Raw genomic sequence first — 19,534 nt, 5'->3', positions numbered from 1 at the left:
CATGGCAGCCACAGAGAGAAACTGAATCTGATTAAAATGTAAACCAATGGCTTCAGAGAGCAAGTTGCATAATCCCCTGTGCTTCGGGGTGTGCTGGGGCAATTTAGGAGTTAGGCAGGGGTGTAAGGGCACCTAACCAAGTCTGCGCCGCTCTGGCCCTCGCCATTGCATCACCCCACACTGGCCCTGATCAGTGGCCTGAGGCCAGTCTGCAAATTATAATTTTTTATAAAGGTGAGAGAGAAATAAAAAAATGCGGGAAGACCGGTGCGGGTCTGCCTTCCAATTTTTCGCAGCCCATCTGCCATGGTTTCAATCAGGCAGGGAGGCTGGCAGTGCAAGGAATGAGTGTGTGCCTTCTCTCTCTCGCTTTCTCTCCAAAGAAACAGTATCCTTCATTTATACACACACATTCACACATTCATATTGACTTGCATATACACAGGTGCAGCCACAAACCCACACTGTCATATTGTACACACACACACACACACACACACACACACACACACACACACACACACACACACACACACACACACACACACACACACACACACACACACACACACACACACACACACACACACACACACAATCCTTTCTCATGCTCCCTGTGAAATAACACCCGGCTCTTCAATCTGGTCTAATGAATACGGCCAAGGGAGCAGCGACTTCTATGTCATTGCTGACTCACGCGATTCCCTCCCGCACCAGCCCAAACTGTGTCAGCCCCGCAGGCAGGCAGCTATGGAGGTGAATATGAGTGCGTGTTTTGGCTTTTCAACTTTCCCCAAACCAAAACAACTGCGCGGATCAAGTGGGGAAAAAAGTTACTATTGGAGTGGAAAATGTAAAAAAAAAGTTCTCAACTTCAGATTGTGCTATGCAAAACATGACACCACTTTATACAGCCTAAGGACCTTTTGAATTCAAGTTTTCTAGTGTTCTAGAGGATTACAGACAGCCAGATCTAAAAGGCATATTTCAGCCATTTTATGGGAAGACCTATATTTAGGTTTTTATTTCCAGTACATCTTGCTGCTCGACAGCAATTCTCTAAGGATACCATCGTAATGTGCAGCATATGTGCAATTTCCTTCCATTGTGCCCTTGAGCAAGGCACTCAACTCCAAAACTACATCCAGAGGAGTTGCCAAGTGATTGACTATGTACTTTTCTCCACCCTTATTGTGCCAACAAACATCTGGGGTGCAGAGGTAAACATCATTCACCTAAAAACACAGAGCTGCACAGCAATAAGCTAAAAGGAAATAAGGAGAGCCTCTGGCTGGTCTAGTGGGTAATGCTGCCTGCAGCACATATTGAGTACAGGTTAGCGTGCAAACTATTCCCACTGCTCTTACCTATATGGCTCATTCAACCTACACCCCTCACCCACACAACTATCTATCCCTATAAAATGTGAAAAGTACGAGTGAAATTCCAGTCTCCTTAAAAAAATACAATGAAAAAAGGGAAACCAGTGGCATTTTGCTCGCTCTCTACATGCTTGTTGCTGTTGGCATATTGTTCCTCCCATCTCATTAAACAACCAATCAACAGCGGTGGCAAACTAACCAAATGAAGAGTAATGGCTTCACTGGAGGAGACACTCTGGTTTCAATTATTTGACTTCCCGATTCAGATGTGGGGCGGCAGGTAGCCTAGTGGTTAGAGTGTTGGACTAGTAACCGAAAGGTTGCAAAATCGAATCCCCCCCCTGAACAAGGCAGTTAACCCACTGTTCGTAGGCCGTCATTGAAAATAAGAATTTGTTCTCAACTGACTTACCTAGTTAAATAGAGGTTAAAAAATAAAAATAAATGTCATAGCTAGTGTGGTTGGGTAATGCAGTCAGCGGTCTCAGTGAGTACAATGTGTTTGTGTGACTCAGTCACACAGCGAAGGGCAAGAATGTGAGTGAGGCATGACTGAGGTGTTCATGACTGTGTGGAGACTGAGGTGTTCATGACTGTGTGGCCATGTTCTGTTATAATCTCCACCTGGCACAGTCAGAAGAGGACTGGCCACGCCTTATAGCCTGGTTCTAGGGAGTTTTTCCTAGCCACCGTGCTTCTACACCTGCATTGTTTGGGGTTTTAGGCTGGGTTTCTGTACAGCATTTTGTGACATCAGCTGATGTAAGAAGGGCTTTATAAATACATTTGCTTGATGGAGTAGATGGCGCCAAATACAAATTACAGACTTCTTAGATAGAGGTCAAGATTTAACATGTCGCTCTAACTAACAGATTGAACAGCACTATTTGTGTAGGTTGTTTGCTAGTATAAAAAAATAGACAAAAATATGTATTGTCACACACACCAGAGAGGTGCAGTGAAATGTGTTGTTATATGTGATGTACTTCAACATAATTTGTCAGCATTACAACAAATCTGGCACGTTGCTGACCGTTCTTTTGAAAAAATGCTTTCAAGACCTATACACTGACATTCAGTTATTTTCCATGACAGTGATGACAAAACTGAGAGGCATATTTCATAAGATCTAATGACACTATATGGTATAGTGGTAAGTCTTCATCCAGTAGTACAGTATGTGTATTGCACCTGCAGTACTGTGGGAATGCACACGGCAGCCATTTTAGGGCTTCATTTGAACAAACACAATAAAGCGCATGGCTCACGTTGAGGTTTGACTAGGAAAGTGGTGTTACCCTCTCCTTCATAAAAATAAATCTACCTCGGAAGACATTTGGCCAAATAAACATTTTTAAGAGTCACCGTCTCGAGCCTACGCCACAGATGGCGTCTGCGTTAAAAGCGTGGTTGTTCTGTCAAGTTTTCTTATTTCTCCCTGTCTCTGTGAGCCAATTTGGAAGGCCCTGTTGAATGATTGGTAGCATCACCGGCAGGCTGGCTATCTCTACCACTTATCATGCAGAAACCTGGGGTCTCCAAAGAGAGAGAGAGCAAGAGCAAGATCTCTAATTTCAATTGATCTTGTCCACTTCGAATATGACTCATACCTCTGAACAGCTCGTTTTAAGCACAACTCACGGGCAAGGAATGTTCATTGGCGTTTTTTCAATATTTATCATCATCTTCAAAGCGTGATGTTTAAATGGGTGTCGGAGTAGGAAAACACACAGTGTGAATATATGCAGCGTTTATCCTGAATTACAGATTGAAATGCCTCCCTTTTTAGTTGCCAAATGGAGCACTTAGTATTCAGGCACATCACTTAGTACGAGAGATTCATCCTGTTAGTGGGAATGGGGAGATTGTCACCCAAGTCAATGAAAGCACATTTAATTGATGGTCATGATGACATGCAGTGGCAGGGTTATAGAATTCTTCTGAGCAATGGTATACAAAGCCATTGACCTAGAACCTTCCTTACTTTTAAAGTTATAGACAAAGCCAAGGAGATTGTACAGTTTTGGCATTTAAAATCACTGTTACCGATAGCCTTAAAACAGAACAGATGTATGGTAAAAGGAGAATGGATGTGGGACAGGTCCACTTGATTAAAAAGACCTGAATCAAGATCAAATCTAAATGTATTTGTCACATGCTTCGTAAACAACAGAAGTAGACTAACAGTGAAATACTGACACAATGAGTAACGGATAACTTGGCTATATACACGGGGTACCAGTACCGAGTCAATGTGCAGGGGAACGAGGAAATTGATGTAGATATTTACATATAAGTAGGGATAAAGCGACTAGGCACTTTATCCCTAAAGTGACATAGCAGTGGCTATGTGATGAGTCAAAAGAGTTGCAAAAAGGGTCAATGCAGATAGTTAAATAGTTAACCAATAGCTACCCGGACTAACTATTTAGCAATCTTATGGCCTGGGGGTAGAAGCTGTTCAGGGTCCTGTTCCGGGCCTGAAACTAACTTGTTGGTCAACCAGCCACAGTGGAAGGTAGATAAAAAAAATATCTACCAGCCACTCAGATTTTTTACCAGACAACACATTTTTGGGGGGCCAATGTTTTAGTCCTGTATTGACAGTTTGATGGCTAATTGGAGGTCATAATGGGATTTATTATAAGCGTCTGGATTAGTGTCCCGCTCCTTGAAAGCAGCAGCTCTAGCCTTTAGTTCAGTTGTGATATGTACGTACGGTCACGACGTGAATTACGTCGTCGATGCACTTATTAATGAAGCCGCTGACTGATGTGGTAAACTCCTCAATGTTATCGGATGAATCCCGGAACATATTCCAGTCTGTGCTAGTGAAACAGTCCTGTAGCTTAGCATCTGCTTCATCGGACTACTTTCGTATTGAGCGTGTCACTGGTGCTTCCTCTTTGAGATTTTGCTTGTAAGCAGGAGGATAGTTTGATTTGGTTAGATTTGCCAAATGGAGAGCGAGGGAGAGATTTGTATGAGTTTCTGTGTGTGGAGTAAAGGTGATGAAGTGTTTTTTTTTGCTTTTAGTTGCACAGGTGACATGCTGGTAAAAAAACAAGTCAGCAGACACTAGGAACGCTGGCTCTGGATGTGCATTTGTATTTTCTTGTTTGCTTATGGCCCTATACAGCTCGTTGAGTGCAGCTTTAGTGCCAGCATCGGTTTGTGGTGGTAAATCTCGCTCAACAGAGAAGAGGGCATTTCCCATTTCAACCTTTGACTGAATGGAGATCCAAAAGATATTATCCAGAGACAGAACAACCCTCCCTCTCCCTTCATGTCAACCCAGCATCCCTCCATCCTAAAATAACCACCCATTGCCTTCTATAAATTCATCAATAGCGGGATATTATGATCTTTACTCGGTTAGCACAGCCAAATACCGAATTTCAGGCACACTAATGAAACCCATTTTGGGAATTTACATAAATGATCTCTGATTAACCCAGGGAAATTAATTCAAATGATCTTGGGGCATTTCACCATGGAGGAAGAGCTGATAGATAGTCGGAGCCAACCGAAATGTAGCCCCAGACAATAAGGCTGCATCTCAAATGGCACTCTATTTCCTATAAAGTGCACTATATAGGGATGAGGGTGACATTTGGGACTCACACCATTAATCTAGATAGGTGGGGCGAGGTCAAGCACAATATCTTTATCTATGGCCGATTCGAAACAACACAGGTCAATGAATAATAAGCAAGATGCTATTTGGACATGGTTGTGATTAGTAAAATGACTGGTTTCGTGCCTCGTAAAAGAAAAGGTTGATTAATACATGAACACGCACACGACTCACAAACAAACAAAAAAATGGTTGAAGCATCCACCCACACTAAGAAAAGGCTGTATGCTTTTTATTTAAGTAATATGTGTTCAGGTAGTGGAAATGTGTCTAATAAACTATGTTTGTTAATGAATATTTATATTTTGTGTTTTTAAGTTATCATTTCAGTTTTACTTGGTGTTATCACTGTTACACACAATAAGTTACACACAATAAGTGTGTAAGTAAAACAAACCCGTCATCCAAACACAGAATCCTCTGTATTCTAAGTGTTCTAAACTGGTGGATATTTTATATATTTTAATGAGCCGAGCCAGTCATTAGATAGTGAATCATCTCCCTATCTTTAGAGCCCAGTGTCTCTCCATGCTGTGCAACAGCCACAAGGCTCCACCTAAAGCTGGAAATAGGACTGAGGCCAGACCAGTGCTCTCATTGCTCAATCTCACACTTCCCTGATGAGAGCCCTTCATGACTAGGAAGAGAGGTAGGGAGTGATATCAGTGCATGCCCGCTCACAAAACAAGGCAGGAATTGGTTCAGAATTCCATTTGTGTGTTATAGATGCACTAGATTAGTAGCCTATAGAGGTAAATTCATGGAAATCACCACTATGGATGTGGGAAGACTAAATCACAAAAGCTAATCAATCCCAACCCAAAAAATACATGTGGTTCAAAAATCTTATTTGTGGCTTTATAGTTCATAAGAGTAAGATGCTTCACTCCAATCACTCAAATCAAATCATGCTGCCAGAATGAGGTTTATAGTAATGTTTTGCTCTTGATGCTGTATTGTTAGTCCTTCATGTTCTAATACTTTAATGTTACCCCTTCCTTGTGTTTTTTGTATTAAATAAAACAAATTAAACAATTTGTTTTTGCTCTTTGCACAATTATTTTGCGATACAAAAATGTTGCACTTACAGTACTACACCCCTGCAGAGTCCCCTTGTACCTTCCACTGACACAGTGTGGTGTTACACTGCGTGCTTCCTTAGCTCCTAAAAACTATACTCAGATCAGCTTTTACACCTTCTGGAGTCTGTGTCTAGATTGTTTCGTGGTGAGCCCTCCCCTGCCTCTGCAGCTCTGTATCCGCTCACCTGCACCGAGTGGGTTGGCCACGGTGCACACAGGTCACAGCCGGAACTGCCTGCACCATCTGATCCCACCCGTGCTTTTTGCTGGGACCACAATGACTGACCATGACTCAGCCTGGACGATTGGAAAGCACAGGTGAAGCGGGCCCAAACGTGACAAGCCGATAGCTCATGCTATATGATGTAATGTGAAATGTGTAATGCTATGTAATGTGTGCGTGTGCAGTGTCTTCTGAAGTGCTGATGAAAAGATGACTGTTTGGTAACCTAGTTCATCTGTAATGTGAAATAACAGTAGACAGACAGTATGTTAATACAGTCTCAAATATTAATGTACTGGGTGTATGATTCATATTGTAATGATTATATTTCAGTGTTTCCCCTATATTAATTTAGCAGTGGCAAGCCGCTGGTGCTAAATCGTTGCTGCCACTCCAAGAAATATATTTGAAAAAGATATGATTATCATTTTTGGCAGTGTAAACGTAAAACAACAAAAAACATATATAAAGTATGTTGAAAAGATAACAGAACTATATATACTGTATGTTTAAATAAGATCATAATTCAGAACTAACTAAAAAACTAGACAGTCAGAGAATCTAAAATTCCCAAAATGTCTTGGCATGGGGCTCTCAATGATTTTGTTATGTTTGAGTCACTCATATAGCATAATAACACAGCATAAGCTATGGCAAAATGTGTAAAATTGCAGGGAACTATCTTTAAAACGGTAAAATGTTCTCTCCGCCCCATGGAAAAATGTGTAGAATAGTAGGAAAGTAGCTTTAAAACATGTTTTTTTTCTCAGCCCCATGAAGGGAGACTTTTCACTGGAATCCCCTTAAAAATCCCACAGGTCCACACCCTGACAGGTAGATGTGTAGTGACCTACAGTATACATAAAAATACACACATACATACATACATACACACACACACACACACACACACACACACACATACACACACACACACACACACACACACACACACACACACACACACACACACACACACACACACACACACACACACACACACACACACACACACACACACACACTTCATGTGTATTGAACTATACAGGTGATGCACAAACACACAAGGTACAGGGAGTGTGCTATGCAGCACACACGCACAACACACACACACACACACTGAACTACTTCATTGAATTAAGAATAACAGATTGTTGGGTTTTACCGTGTTACACCCAATTTATTTAGCATAAATCTCTTGCTCTTTTTACCGTTTTTTCCAACTGCTTACACACGTTTTCAAAACTGTCTCCTTTTTTTCAAAACTCTACACACAATTCCCAAAACTGCACACACAAAATGCAAAATGCCTCACATCTACTTCAAAATGTAACACTGCATTCAAAATGCCATAAACACATGTCGGAATGAAGCATTTGCATCAAATGGCAAACACTGCTTTCATAATAGTACATTTCTGGATATACCATGTAAACACTGTTCTAAATCTAAAGCTCTTTGGTCTTTCATAGGCTTATATCTACATTTCAATACAATGTTCTACAGTGGAGGTAATCTGCTGAGAGGGGTAACAAGTACACTGTAAACACCAATGCAATGTAGAAACAGAAAATATTTATTAGACCAAACATTACTGTTGTATACAGTAGCATACAACAAAACCATAAACATATGTAAACCAAAAGTATATTCTTTAGAATACAGTAAAGAACACAAATGTGTGTGTGGGGTCCCGGGGGGACAGTCCAGTAATTGGTAGGGGGGGGCAGTCACCAGTGCTAAGCTACCATTCATCTCTTCTCCGGCCACAATACTTCGTCCACATCACAAGATACGTTTTCTCTTGCCAAACGTCGAGGGAAGTATCTCCTAGCATGGCGTATCCAACCTTGGACAGAGGCAACCTCTATGTCCACACATGCGTCCTCCATTGCCTGGAGAAGCGGCATGCGGGCATAGGGTTGGCGATCATACACTTTCCAGCGCCGGGCTGAGAAGAATTCCTCTATGGGGTTTAGGAAAGGTGAATATGGGGGTAGGTACAAAACTACAAATTGTGGATGGGGTGGCAAACCGGTTTTGGACCAGAACATCCCAGTGAAACTAACATTGTCCCATAAAACCACAAATCTAGCAGGCTCCTGATCTGGATCAGGGACAAGCATTGTGTAAATTGCATCCAGAAAAGTGAGCATATGTTGTACCCAGTGTGGCATTGTGATGGAGGACCCCGTTTTGAGTGATGGCAGCACACATAGTTATATTACCCCCACGCTGTCCAGGGACATTGGTAATTGTCCTCTATTACATTTCTTCCGCGGCGCCTGGTTTTGGTGAGGTTGAAGCCAACCTCATCCACATAAATAAATTCATGGCGAATTACATGGGCATCCAGCTCCAATACTCTCTGTAACAGACAAAAGGTCTACAGATGAGTAAATATGGTATGTCTGAAGTACTGGAAGTAGTGTTGTGTCGCATATTCTTGACTCTGTCAGAGTTTCTCTCAAATGGCACCTTGTAAAGTTGTTTCATCGTCACTCGGTGCCGTTGGAGGATGCGTTGTATGGTCGACAGGCTTACAGCATTGATGTTGTTAAATATGGTGTCATTATTCAAGATATGCTCTCTTATCTCTCGAATCCTAATTGCATTGTTGGCCAAAACCATATTTATAATTGCAGTCTCTTGTACATCTGTAAACAAGTGTCCTCGTCCTCTATGATGTCTTTGCCTTTCCACTGTACAGAATTCAAACACAGTATGTGTTCAGCATAGGAACTGTAAACAATTTACAAAAAATTGTAGTACAGCATGATAACCAACCTCATTCATTCAATGCAGTGCAGTAAATGGATGGCTTAGAGCTACAAATGTGTATGCAATACTATGCAGTCATACGTATTTTACAGTACATTACTGTAATGCTAAAATAGTCATTATATAGTTGCATACCTGTTCTCATTTCTGAAGGTTCGAATTATGGACGCCACTGTAAATCGACACAAGTTGGGCTCGACTCTCAGTCCAGCCTCTCTCATGGTCAAACCGTGGTTGATCACATGATCAACAAGTGTTGCCCTAATCTCATCAGAGATGGCGCTCCTTCCTTCTTCTTTGCCCTCGTCCTCTTCTTCCTCTTCCTCTCCCTCCTACTCCTCTTGCTCTCTGTCCATTGTTGGCATCCATTGTTCAAAACAGGTAATTTACAGGTAATTTATAGGCCTATACTACAGTAAAGCAGTGATTGGTTAGTGATCAGTTAAGCTATTAGTGTTTGCACATGTTTGCACATGTGAGGAGTGTGTGTGGTGAATAAGTGTAGCATTTTGATTGGTTGTGTTTGGAAAAGGAAAGCAAGTCCCTTCCTGTTAGATTTTTGTGTTTTAGGTAGAGAATTGTGTGTAGTGTTTTGAAAAAAGTGTTTTATGCAATTGACAACTGAGTCAAAGGCTGAGAAATAGCTTATGGTTTTGGATATTTGGTGTATAGTTTTGCACTTTAACTGAGAGGTTTCAAAAATCGTGTGACATGAAAAGATTTTGTGTGTAAGCAGTTGGAAAAAACTGTAAAAGGGTTAAGCAATTTGCAACCAGCTGCTCGATATTTCCGGTAGTATTTGACATCAATTTTATCTTTATTAATGGACCAGTCCTGGAAATAATGCAGTGGGTTTTATTTCTCTTTCAAGATGCGGTCATACATATGATGCAGTTTAAGAGGTGGTCTGAGGGGCGTCACCTCACTTTCAATTTGGGGCCAATTAACATACATGTATGCAAAGGTTTGAGAACATGAATTCAAAGTCAGAAAGCAGGCACCAGTCATATTAATGCCAAATAAAAACACGTTGCCCTTCAGGCTTACAGAATGTTGAAATCTAAATCTAAAATGGCACTAACTGCTTACCAAACTCAGGGTGATATACGCTAAGCTCAGACAGATGTTTTTCGCTCAGGATTCAATAAATACAAGGCTTCAGTTATGGCCTTGTGATAGAGAATAAACAGAGGCGACGCTCACATATCTATTGAGGAAAATGCAGCGACAAACACTTTTAGAATAGCTTAGGAGGACAGTCAGAAACACATCTGTGGCCTTGAATCAAAGGCTGTTTGTTCATCCCACAGGTGACTCATAGCAAATATGTGGCATAATGGAGCTCAGAGGCCCCCAGCTAGCCATTCAACATCAGAGATGAGGATCTTGGCCCTGAGAAACTCCATAGAGAACATAGATAAGACCTTTAGAAAGGGAGACTTGCATTCTAAGGCAATGATACTTTTGACCTTGTTGGTTATAAAGCTGTGAGAGTAACAGTGTCCAGCTTTTAATTAAAACGCTATAGTGATTGTAAGGTGCATCCAAAGCACAACTGCAGATAATATATATAATGTGTTATACTGTAGCGCCACAGAAACAATAGACAGTGATGATGATGCATCTCCCTGTTACCATTGTCATGTTATCAGATTTGACAACTGAAGATAAATGGCAACAAAGATCTGGATTCACCTTCCCTTGTAGGGAGGAGATATTGGACCTGAAGCAGCCCACACATATCATAACAAACATTTCTTAACCTTGCTTCTCTAAAACTGTGAGAGTAAAACAACAAAATGAGGAGTTGACTGGATGTCCATTGGGTGGTGAAGCATTCTTAATACGCAAGGGAAACCCAGCAGCATTGCAGTTCTTGACACACTCAAACTGGTGTGTCTGGAACATACGAATGGCACACATACACAATCCGTGTCTCAATTGTTTCAAGGCTTAAAAATCCTTCTTTAACCTGTCTCCTCTACTTTATCAACACTGATTGAAGTGGATTTAACAAATTACATCAATAAGGGATCATAGCTTTCAGCTGGATTCAGCTCGTCAGTGTGTCATGGAAAGAGCACTGTTTTGTACACTCAATGTATACTATGTACTAACCATACTAAACACTATTTAGAACATACTATTCAGTAAAAATGTATGTAAGCAACAAAACAACATACTAAGCTAATCCATGCAAAGAAGGCGTTATCTTAAGTGCAATTTGGTTGTTCCACACCAGGGGTGTCAAAGTCAAATGGACGGAGGGCCAAATAAAAAAATCAGCTACAAGACGAGGGCCGGACTGTTCGAATGTTCATTGAAAAATTTTTAAATGACGCATATAGTCTAGTGAACCTAATTGAACCTACTGAAAACCTAACAAATATATTACAATATGATCAGATAAATAAAGCAATATTTTCTTATGGCTCTGTCAGTAATCTTTAATTTTCAACAGACACAAAAGACAAATTTCCTTTATATAAATATCCCCATAACATGAACATTAAATGAAAGAAACCGGTATTCAAGGCACCATCAGTAGACTATATTTTCTATTTTAGCAAAAGTGGGCTAAATTTACTTCAAAGAAAAAACAATAATAGCAATTTTCTATCATCCACTCAACTGAAATATTTTTAAAATATAATTGGATTGAAATACAAAAAAATAAAGTGCAAAAATCTATTAATCAAAAACAACACTTTGTTTAAGGAGAAGTAACATGCAGTGAAAACAAATATTAAATTTTAACTTTTAAACTTGAACTGAGTAAAAACTCTAAATATGTGATTGCACAGTAATGTTCACTTGTTTGAGGTTGAGGGTGATACTTGGTGGTGTCCCATCTTTTCCACAAGTTCATCAATGTTCGGGGTAAGGCTCTGAGCTGAAGAAATCCTCAGAATTGAGTGGAGGTGTTCAGCAGTAAGTCGACTTCTGTGTGATGTTTTGTTCAGGTTCATCAAAGAAAACAGTTGTTCACACAGGTATGTGCTGCCAAACATAGACAACGTTTGAGCAGCCTGGATGCGCAGCTGGGGCATTGTGCCGGGGAGGAAACGGGCGAACTCCGCAGCACCCACTGCCGCATATTTTGCCCTCAGTGCATCATTGCATTGGAGGTCAATCAACTCCATTTGGAGGTTTGGTGGTGAGCTTTCCACGTCAACAGCAAATGGGTTACCGAGCAGTTCCAACCTGCTTTTTTGTGCTTCAAAGTCAGCAAATCGGCGTCGAAAGTCAGCGGCAAGCATACCTATTTTATCAGCCAACTGTGTGCTCGGGAACGCACTGGTAGAGAGCTTCTCTTTCATGGTCTGGCAGCTGGGAAAGTGGCTCAAATTTTCTTTCCGCATCTGCGTCTCCCACAGAGTCAGTTTGGTTTTAAATGCCTTCACTGTACTGTACATATCAGAGATGACACGATCCCGACCCTGCAGCTGCAAGTTTATTGCATTCAGATGACTCGTAATGTCACACAGAAAAGCCATTTCACACAGAAACATTTCGTCTCGGAGTTGTGTTGTGTCTTTCCCTTTGCTGTCCAAGAACAGACAAATCTCCTCACGAAGCTCGAAACATCTTTGAAGCACCTTTCCCTGGCTTAGCCATCGCACCTCTGTGTGATAAGGCAAATCACCATGCTCCGTTTCTAACTCCGTCAGAAATGCCTTGAACTGGCGGTGATTCAAACCTTTGGCTCTGATAAAGTTAACTGTGCGCGTGATGATGCTCATTACATGCTCCATTTTCAAGGCTTTACCGCACAACGCTTCCTGGTGTATGATACAATGATAAGCTGTCAGCTCACCTGTCGCGTTTTCCTCTTGCATCTTTTCCCGTATCTTCGCCACCAGTCCGCTCCTGTGTCCACACATCGCAGGTGCTCCGTCGGTTGTCAAACCCACGAGTTTTTCCCAAGGCAGCTCCATCTCATTTACACATCTTGACACCTCTTCATACAAATCATGCCCCGTAGTTGTGCCATGCATAGGACGTAAAGCCAAAAACTCCTCTGTCACGCTTAGGTTGGAGTCCACTCCGCGGATGAAAATTGACAACTGGGCAATGTCAGAAATGTCGGTGCTCTCATCCACAGCCAAGGAATATGCAATAAAATCTTTTCCCTTTTTCACAAGCTGCTCTTTTAGATTGATGGACAACTGGTCTACTCTCTCGGCAATGGTGTTTCTGCTCAGACTCACATTTAAAAAGAGTTGCCTTTTTTCTGGGCAAACTTCGTCACAAACTTTAATCATGCAGTTTTTGATGAAATCCCCCTCCGTAAATGGCCGGGTTGATTTAGCGATCTCTTCTGCCAAAATAAAACTGGCCTTGACAGTTGCGTCCGCGTGTGTGTCCGCGTGTTTCGTTTCATAATGTCGTCTCAGATTATACTCTTTCAGTACCGCCACACTTTCTCCACACAGAAGACACACAGGTTTTCCAGCTACCTTCGTGAACATATACTCCGACTCCCACCTTGTTTGAAACCCCCGGTTCTCAGTATCCACCTTCCGTTTTGCCATTTTTGATGGGTATCTGAAAGTTAATTTTACTGTGATGCTGACGACTGCTGTGCCAATAAATATTGAAATGAAGCAGCCTACTGCTCGGTGCGTCACCTTTGCATTGTGGGAAATGTAGTATTGGTGCGTGTAAAAGATCTGCGGGCTGCCGGCTTGCTGCGGGCCGGTTCTAATAATAAATCAAGATCATCCCAGGGGCCGTAAAAAACCTTCTTGCGGGCCGGATGTGGCCCGCGGGCCTTGACTCTGACATATGTGTTCCACACCATTCGTTCATTAAAGCACAGCCCATCACCTTGATCCAATTATCAGCTTTTGTCAAACACGTGTGCAGGAAAATACTATTATTTTCCTCAATAGTGTGCAGTGAATTTATGCTAAATGAAAACTTAAATAAACATGACATCCTGGCATTTAATGTACTAATTTGTAACAATTTCACATACTATTATACTATTTTCTTTACTACCCAAAAAGCCTACTAATAGTATGAGTTTTCGGACACGCCCAGTGAAGCTTCATTCTAATTAAACATGGACTTAAAGAGTATTCTAAAATCTAAGGTCCTCTCTATGTCACTGTTTTGTAACTTTACAAAAACAAACTGAAATCATGATGAATTTCTGTCTTATAAAGAACTGATGTTTTTTTTAGTTCAAGCATGTCTCAAAAGAAGCCGCAACAGGACACCAAATGTACCCATTTTAAACTATTCCAAATAAGGAATAACTGCATTACAGTGGACATGGGGAGTGACTGACTGACCTTTGCTGTGTGCCCATGTGTAGGTGTGGCTGACAGTGGAACTCCTGGCCATCTTCTGCCCTCCTCCATTGGCTCCTCGCAGTCCCAGAGGAGCACCACTCGGCCCCTCCTTCCCAGGGTACACGTACTTGGGCATGAACTTGTAGAACCAGGCTCCAGAGCGCTTCCACACCTAGATAACACATACAGAAAGGTTGTCATCAGTTTTGAGAACAAATGTATGTGTTCCTACTAGTTCAAGTAGTACTTTTTCAGTTTTCATAAGTTTTCTCCAGTTTCCTGGAAACTGAACGGGGCCCTGGTTTGCAAATTGTGAGGCGCAACCTCACATCAGACAAACATTGAAAATGTGAAATTTTCATACAGTATATTAAACATAAAAAATGACAGTTTTTCCATGCATACCCAAAAGGACAATAACTATAATTTCAAAAAGACAGATTGGTCTAAAAGCAATGTCTGAGGTCCCATAGGCCACAACAGTCCTGGAGAAGCACTGACAGTCTCCTGGCATAAGCATGCTAACAAACTGGTGGTGGGCGCTAGGCTCACTAGGTTCAGTGCTGTGGGCAAGCCATGTGCCACTAATGGACAGCAGGCACTAAAATGTCAGGGCCGATAGCAGCTGCTCCAGAGTTGGCAAGTGCCACCTCCCAGCCGGAAACACTTTCCTCATCTCTGCCGGCCTACTGCATTATCACATTTTATCAGGAAGGCAACATTTTCAGATTTGCATCAGCAAGTAAGCTCCCCGAAACCCCCTGAAAATCAGCAAGAAGAAGTAGGCATTCCAAAAATGATGTTCTCATTCTGGCTTCCACTTGGGGGAAATGTATGTACAACTGAAGTACAGTGTGCTGAATTGAAAACAAATGCCTTTTTTCCTTATAACCTATAGTCAGTAATCAAGAATATCATTTTTTACTCAAACTATCAAGTCAGATTCTGAAATAAATGATGCAATTGCATGGTAACCATGGCCAATGGTGATGAATGACAGGAACTGCTCAAGCTCCACATTAAGATTCAAATTATTGGATGACCATGGAGCTCAAATGAAAGGTTAGAGAACTGTTTTCGGTTTTTGGTCATAAGAGATGGTAGCGGCAACATTATGTACAAAATACGTTTTTAAAAAGAGTTACAAAAAAATGCAAATAAATGAAAAAAGAAAAAAACGATTGGGGACATGTAAAACGTCTACCCTCTTCTCTGGCTCCATTATAGTTGCTAAACGCCTTTTATGCTCGCTTCGAGGCAAGCAACACTGAAGCGTGCACGAGAGCATGGTCTGGACAACTGGGGCAGCAGGGTAGCCTAGTGGTTAGAGTGTTGGACTAGTAACGAAAGGTTGCAAGTTCAAATCCCCGAGCTGACAAGGTACAAATCTGCCATTCTGCCCCTGAACAGGCAGTTCTGTTCCTAGGCTGTCATTGAAAATAAGAATTTGTTCTTTAACTGACTTGCCTAGTTGAATAAATAAAAAAAATAACGCTCTCTGTATTTTATTTTTATTTATTTCACCTTTATTTAACCAGGTAGGCAAGTTGAGAACAAGTTTTCATTTACAATTGCGACCTGACAAAGATAAAGCAAAGCAGTTAAACACATACAACAACACAGGTTACACATGGAGTAAAACAAACATACAGTCAATAATACAGTAGAAATAAGTCTATATACGATGTGAGCAAATGAGGTGAGATAAGGGAGGTAAAGGCAAAAAAAAAGGCCATGGTGGCAATGTAAATACAATCTAGCAAGTGAAACACTGGAATGGGAAATTTGCAGTGGAAGAATGTGCAAAGTAGAAATACAAATAATGGGGTGCAAAGGAGCTAAATAAATGAATAAATAAAATTAAATAAATTAAATACAGTAGGGAAATGTAGTTGTTTGGGCTAAATTATAGATGGGCTATGTACAGGTGCAGTAATCTGTGAGCTGCTCTGACAGCTGGTGCTTAAAGCTAGTGAGGGAGATAAGTGTTTCCAGTTTCAGGGATTTTTGTAGTTCGTTCCAGTCATTAGCAGCAGAGAACTGGAAGGAGAGGCGGCCAAAGAAAGAATTGTTTTTGGGAGTCACCAGAGAGATATACCTGCTGGAGCGTGTGCTACAGGTGGGTGATGCTATGGTGACCAGCGAGCTGAGATAAGGGGGGACTTTACCTAGCAGGGTCTTGTAGATGACATGGAGCCAGTGGGTTTGGCGACGAGTATGAAGCGAGGGCCAGCCAACGAGAGCATACAGGTCGCAATGGTGGGTAGTATATGGGGCTTTGGTGACAAAATGGATGGCACTGTGATAGACTGCATCCAATTTGTTGAGTACGGTATTGGAGGCTATTTTGTAAATGACATCGCCGAAGTCGAGGATTGGTAGGATGGTCAGTTTTACAAGGGTATGTTTGGCAGAATGTGTGAAGGATGCTTTGTTGCGAAATACGAAGCCAATTCTAGATTTAACTTTGTATTGGAGATGTTTGATGTGGGTCTGGAAGGAGAGTTTACAGTCTAACCAGACACCTAGGTATTTGTAGTTGTCCACGCAGTCAGAGCCGTCCAGAGTAGTGATGTTGGACAGGCAGGCAGGTGCAGGCAGCAATCGGTTGAAGAGCATGCATTTAGTTTTACTTGTATTTAAGAGCAATTGGAGGCCACAGAAGGAGAGTTCTATGGCTTTAAAGCTTGCCTGGAGGGTTGTTAACACAGTGTCCAAAGAAGGGCCAGAAGTATACAGAATGGTGTCGTCTGCGTAGAGGTGGATCAGAGACTCACCAGCAGCAGGAGCGACATCATTGATGTATACAGAGAAGAGAGTCGGTCCAAGAATTGAACCCTGTGGCACCCCCATAGAGACTGCCAGAGGTCCGGACAACAGACCCTCCAATTTGACACACTGAACTCTATCAGAGTCGTTGGTGAACCAGGCGAGGCAATCATTTGAGAAACCAAGGCTGTCGAGTCTGCCGATGAGGATGTGGTGATTGACAGAGTCGAAATCCTTGGCCAGATCAATGAATACGGCTGCACAGTAATGTTTCTTATCGATGGCAGTTAAGATATCGTTTAGGACCTTGAGCGTGGCTGAGGTGCACCCATGACCAGCTCTGAAACCAGATTGCCTAGCAGAGAGGGCATGGTGAGATTCGAAATGGTCGGTAATCTGTTTGTTGACTTGGCTTTCGAAGACCTTAGAAAGGCAGGGTAGGATAAATATAGGTCTGTAGCAGTTTGGGTCAAGAGTGTCCCCCCCCCCTTTGAAGAGGGGGATGACCGCAGCTGCTTTCCAATCTTTGGGAATCTCAGACGACACGAAAGAGAGGTTGAACAGGCTAGTAATAGGGGTGGCAACAATTTCGGCAGAACATTTTAGAAAGAAAGGGTCCAGATTGTCTAGCCCGGCTGATTTGTAGGGTCCAGATTTTGCAACTCTTTGGATTTGGGAGAAGGAGAAATGGGGAAGGCTTGGGCGAGTTGCTGTGGGGGGTGCAGTGCTGTTGACCGGGGTAGGGGTAGCCAGGTGGAAAGCATGGCCAGCCGTAGAAAAACGCTTATTGAAATTCTCAATTATAGTGGATTTATCAGTGGTGTTTCCTATCTTCAGTGCAGTGGGCAGCTGGTGTTCTTATTCTCCATGGACTTTACAGTGTCCCAGAACTTTTTTGAGTTAGTGTTGCAGGAAGCAAATTTCTGCTTGAAAAAGCTAGCCTTGGCTTTTCTAACTGCCTGTGTATATTGCTTTCTAGCTTCCCTGAAAAGCTGCATATCACGGGGGCTGTTCAATGCTAATGCAGAACGCCATAGGATGTTTTTGTGTTGGTTAAGGGCAATCAGGTCTGGGGTGAACCAAGGGCTATATCTGTTCCTGGTTCTAAATAAGCATGCCCCATTCAAGAAATTTAAGATGGTTAGGAAGGCATTTAAAAAAAATAACCAGGCATCCTCTACTGACGGGATGAGATCAATATCCTTCTAGGATACCCCGGCCAGGTCGATAAGAAAGGCCTGCTCGCAGAAGTGTTTCAGAGAGCGTTTGACAGTGATGAGTGGAGGTCACTTTGACTGCTGACCCATTACGGATGCAAGCAATGAGGCAGTGATCGCTGAGATCTTGGTTGAAGACAGCAGAGGTGTATTTAGAGGGCAAGTTGGTTAGGATGATATCTATGAGGGTGCACGTGTTTACGGCTTTGGGGAGGTACCTGGTAGGTTCATTGATAATTTGTGCGAGATTGAGGGCATCAAGCTTAGATTGTAGGATGGCTGGGGTGTTAAGCATGTTCCAGTTTAGGTCACCTAGCAGCACGAGCTCTGAAGATAGATGGGGGGGCAATCAGTTCACATATGGTACCCCAGAGCACAGCTGGGGGCAGAGGGTGGTCTATAGCAGGCGGCAACAGTGACAGACTTGTTTTTAGAGAGGTGGATTTTTAAAAGTAGAAGTTCAAATTGTTTGGGTACAGACCTAGATAGCCTGCAGAGTTCTGTCCTACTATCTTTGCAGTAGATTGCAACACCGCCCCCTTTGGCAGTTCTATCTTGTCTGAAAATGTTGTAGTTAGGGATGAACATTTCAGAATTTTTGGTGGTCTTCCTAAGCCATGATTCAGACACAGCTAGAACATCCGGGTTGGCAGAGTGTGCTAAAGCAGTGAATAAAACAAACTTAGGGAGGAGGCTTCTAAACACTAACCAGAACAGCAATGGACAAGGCATATTGACATTAAGGAGAGGCATGCTTAGTCGAGTGATCAAAAGGGTCCAGTGAGTAGAGTAGTGAGGTTGGTTGGGGTCACGGCGATTCAGACAGCTAGCCGGGCCATCGGTAGCAAGCTAGCATAGGATGGAGGTCTGTTTTTAGCCACCTCGTGCGTTTCCGTCGGTAGGATTAGTGGGGTTCCGTGTGGTAGAGGGGATCAATCCAATTCGCAAAAAAAAATAGATATAGTTATAGAGGCCCAAGAAAAAAAAGAAAAAAATTGTCCGATAGATTCAGATAGCAGCCGATAAAACAGCTAACGAATAGCGGGCCGCAGATGAGCGTTCAGGTAACGTCGTGACGGAGGAGCCAGCTGGATAACTCCCTTGGGCAGATAACGTCGGTAGTCCAGTTGTGAAGGCCCGGTG

General features: G+C 42.3%; 1 protein-coding gene across 1 annotated transcript in view; it reads right to left on the bottom strand.

Moving 5' to 3' along the window:
• The window catches only part of LOC139418081 (double C2-like domains, beta), a 282,128-nt gene that overhangs the window by 230,307 nt on the left and 32,287 nt on the right, over positions 1-19,534 (bottom strand). The window contains exon 5 of the mRNA XM_071167258.1: positions 14,406-14,577. Coding sequence (XP_071023359.1) covers positions 14,406-14,577 — 172 coding nt within the window. The remainder of the gene's footprint in view (positions 1-14,405; positions 14,578-19,534) is intronic.

This window comes from Oncorhynchus clarkii, chromosome 10 (assembly GCF_045791955.1).
Source record: "Oncorhynchus clarkii lewisi isolate Uvic-CL-2024 chromosome 10, UVic_Ocla_1.0, whole genome shotgun sequence".
NCBI lineage: Eukaryota > Metazoa > Chordata > Actinopteri > Salmoniformes > Salmonidae > Oncorhynchus > Oncorhynchus clarkii.
The sequence above is the reverse complement of the archived record's forward strand: the minus strand, read 5'-3'. Positions and strand labels throughout refer to the sequence as shown.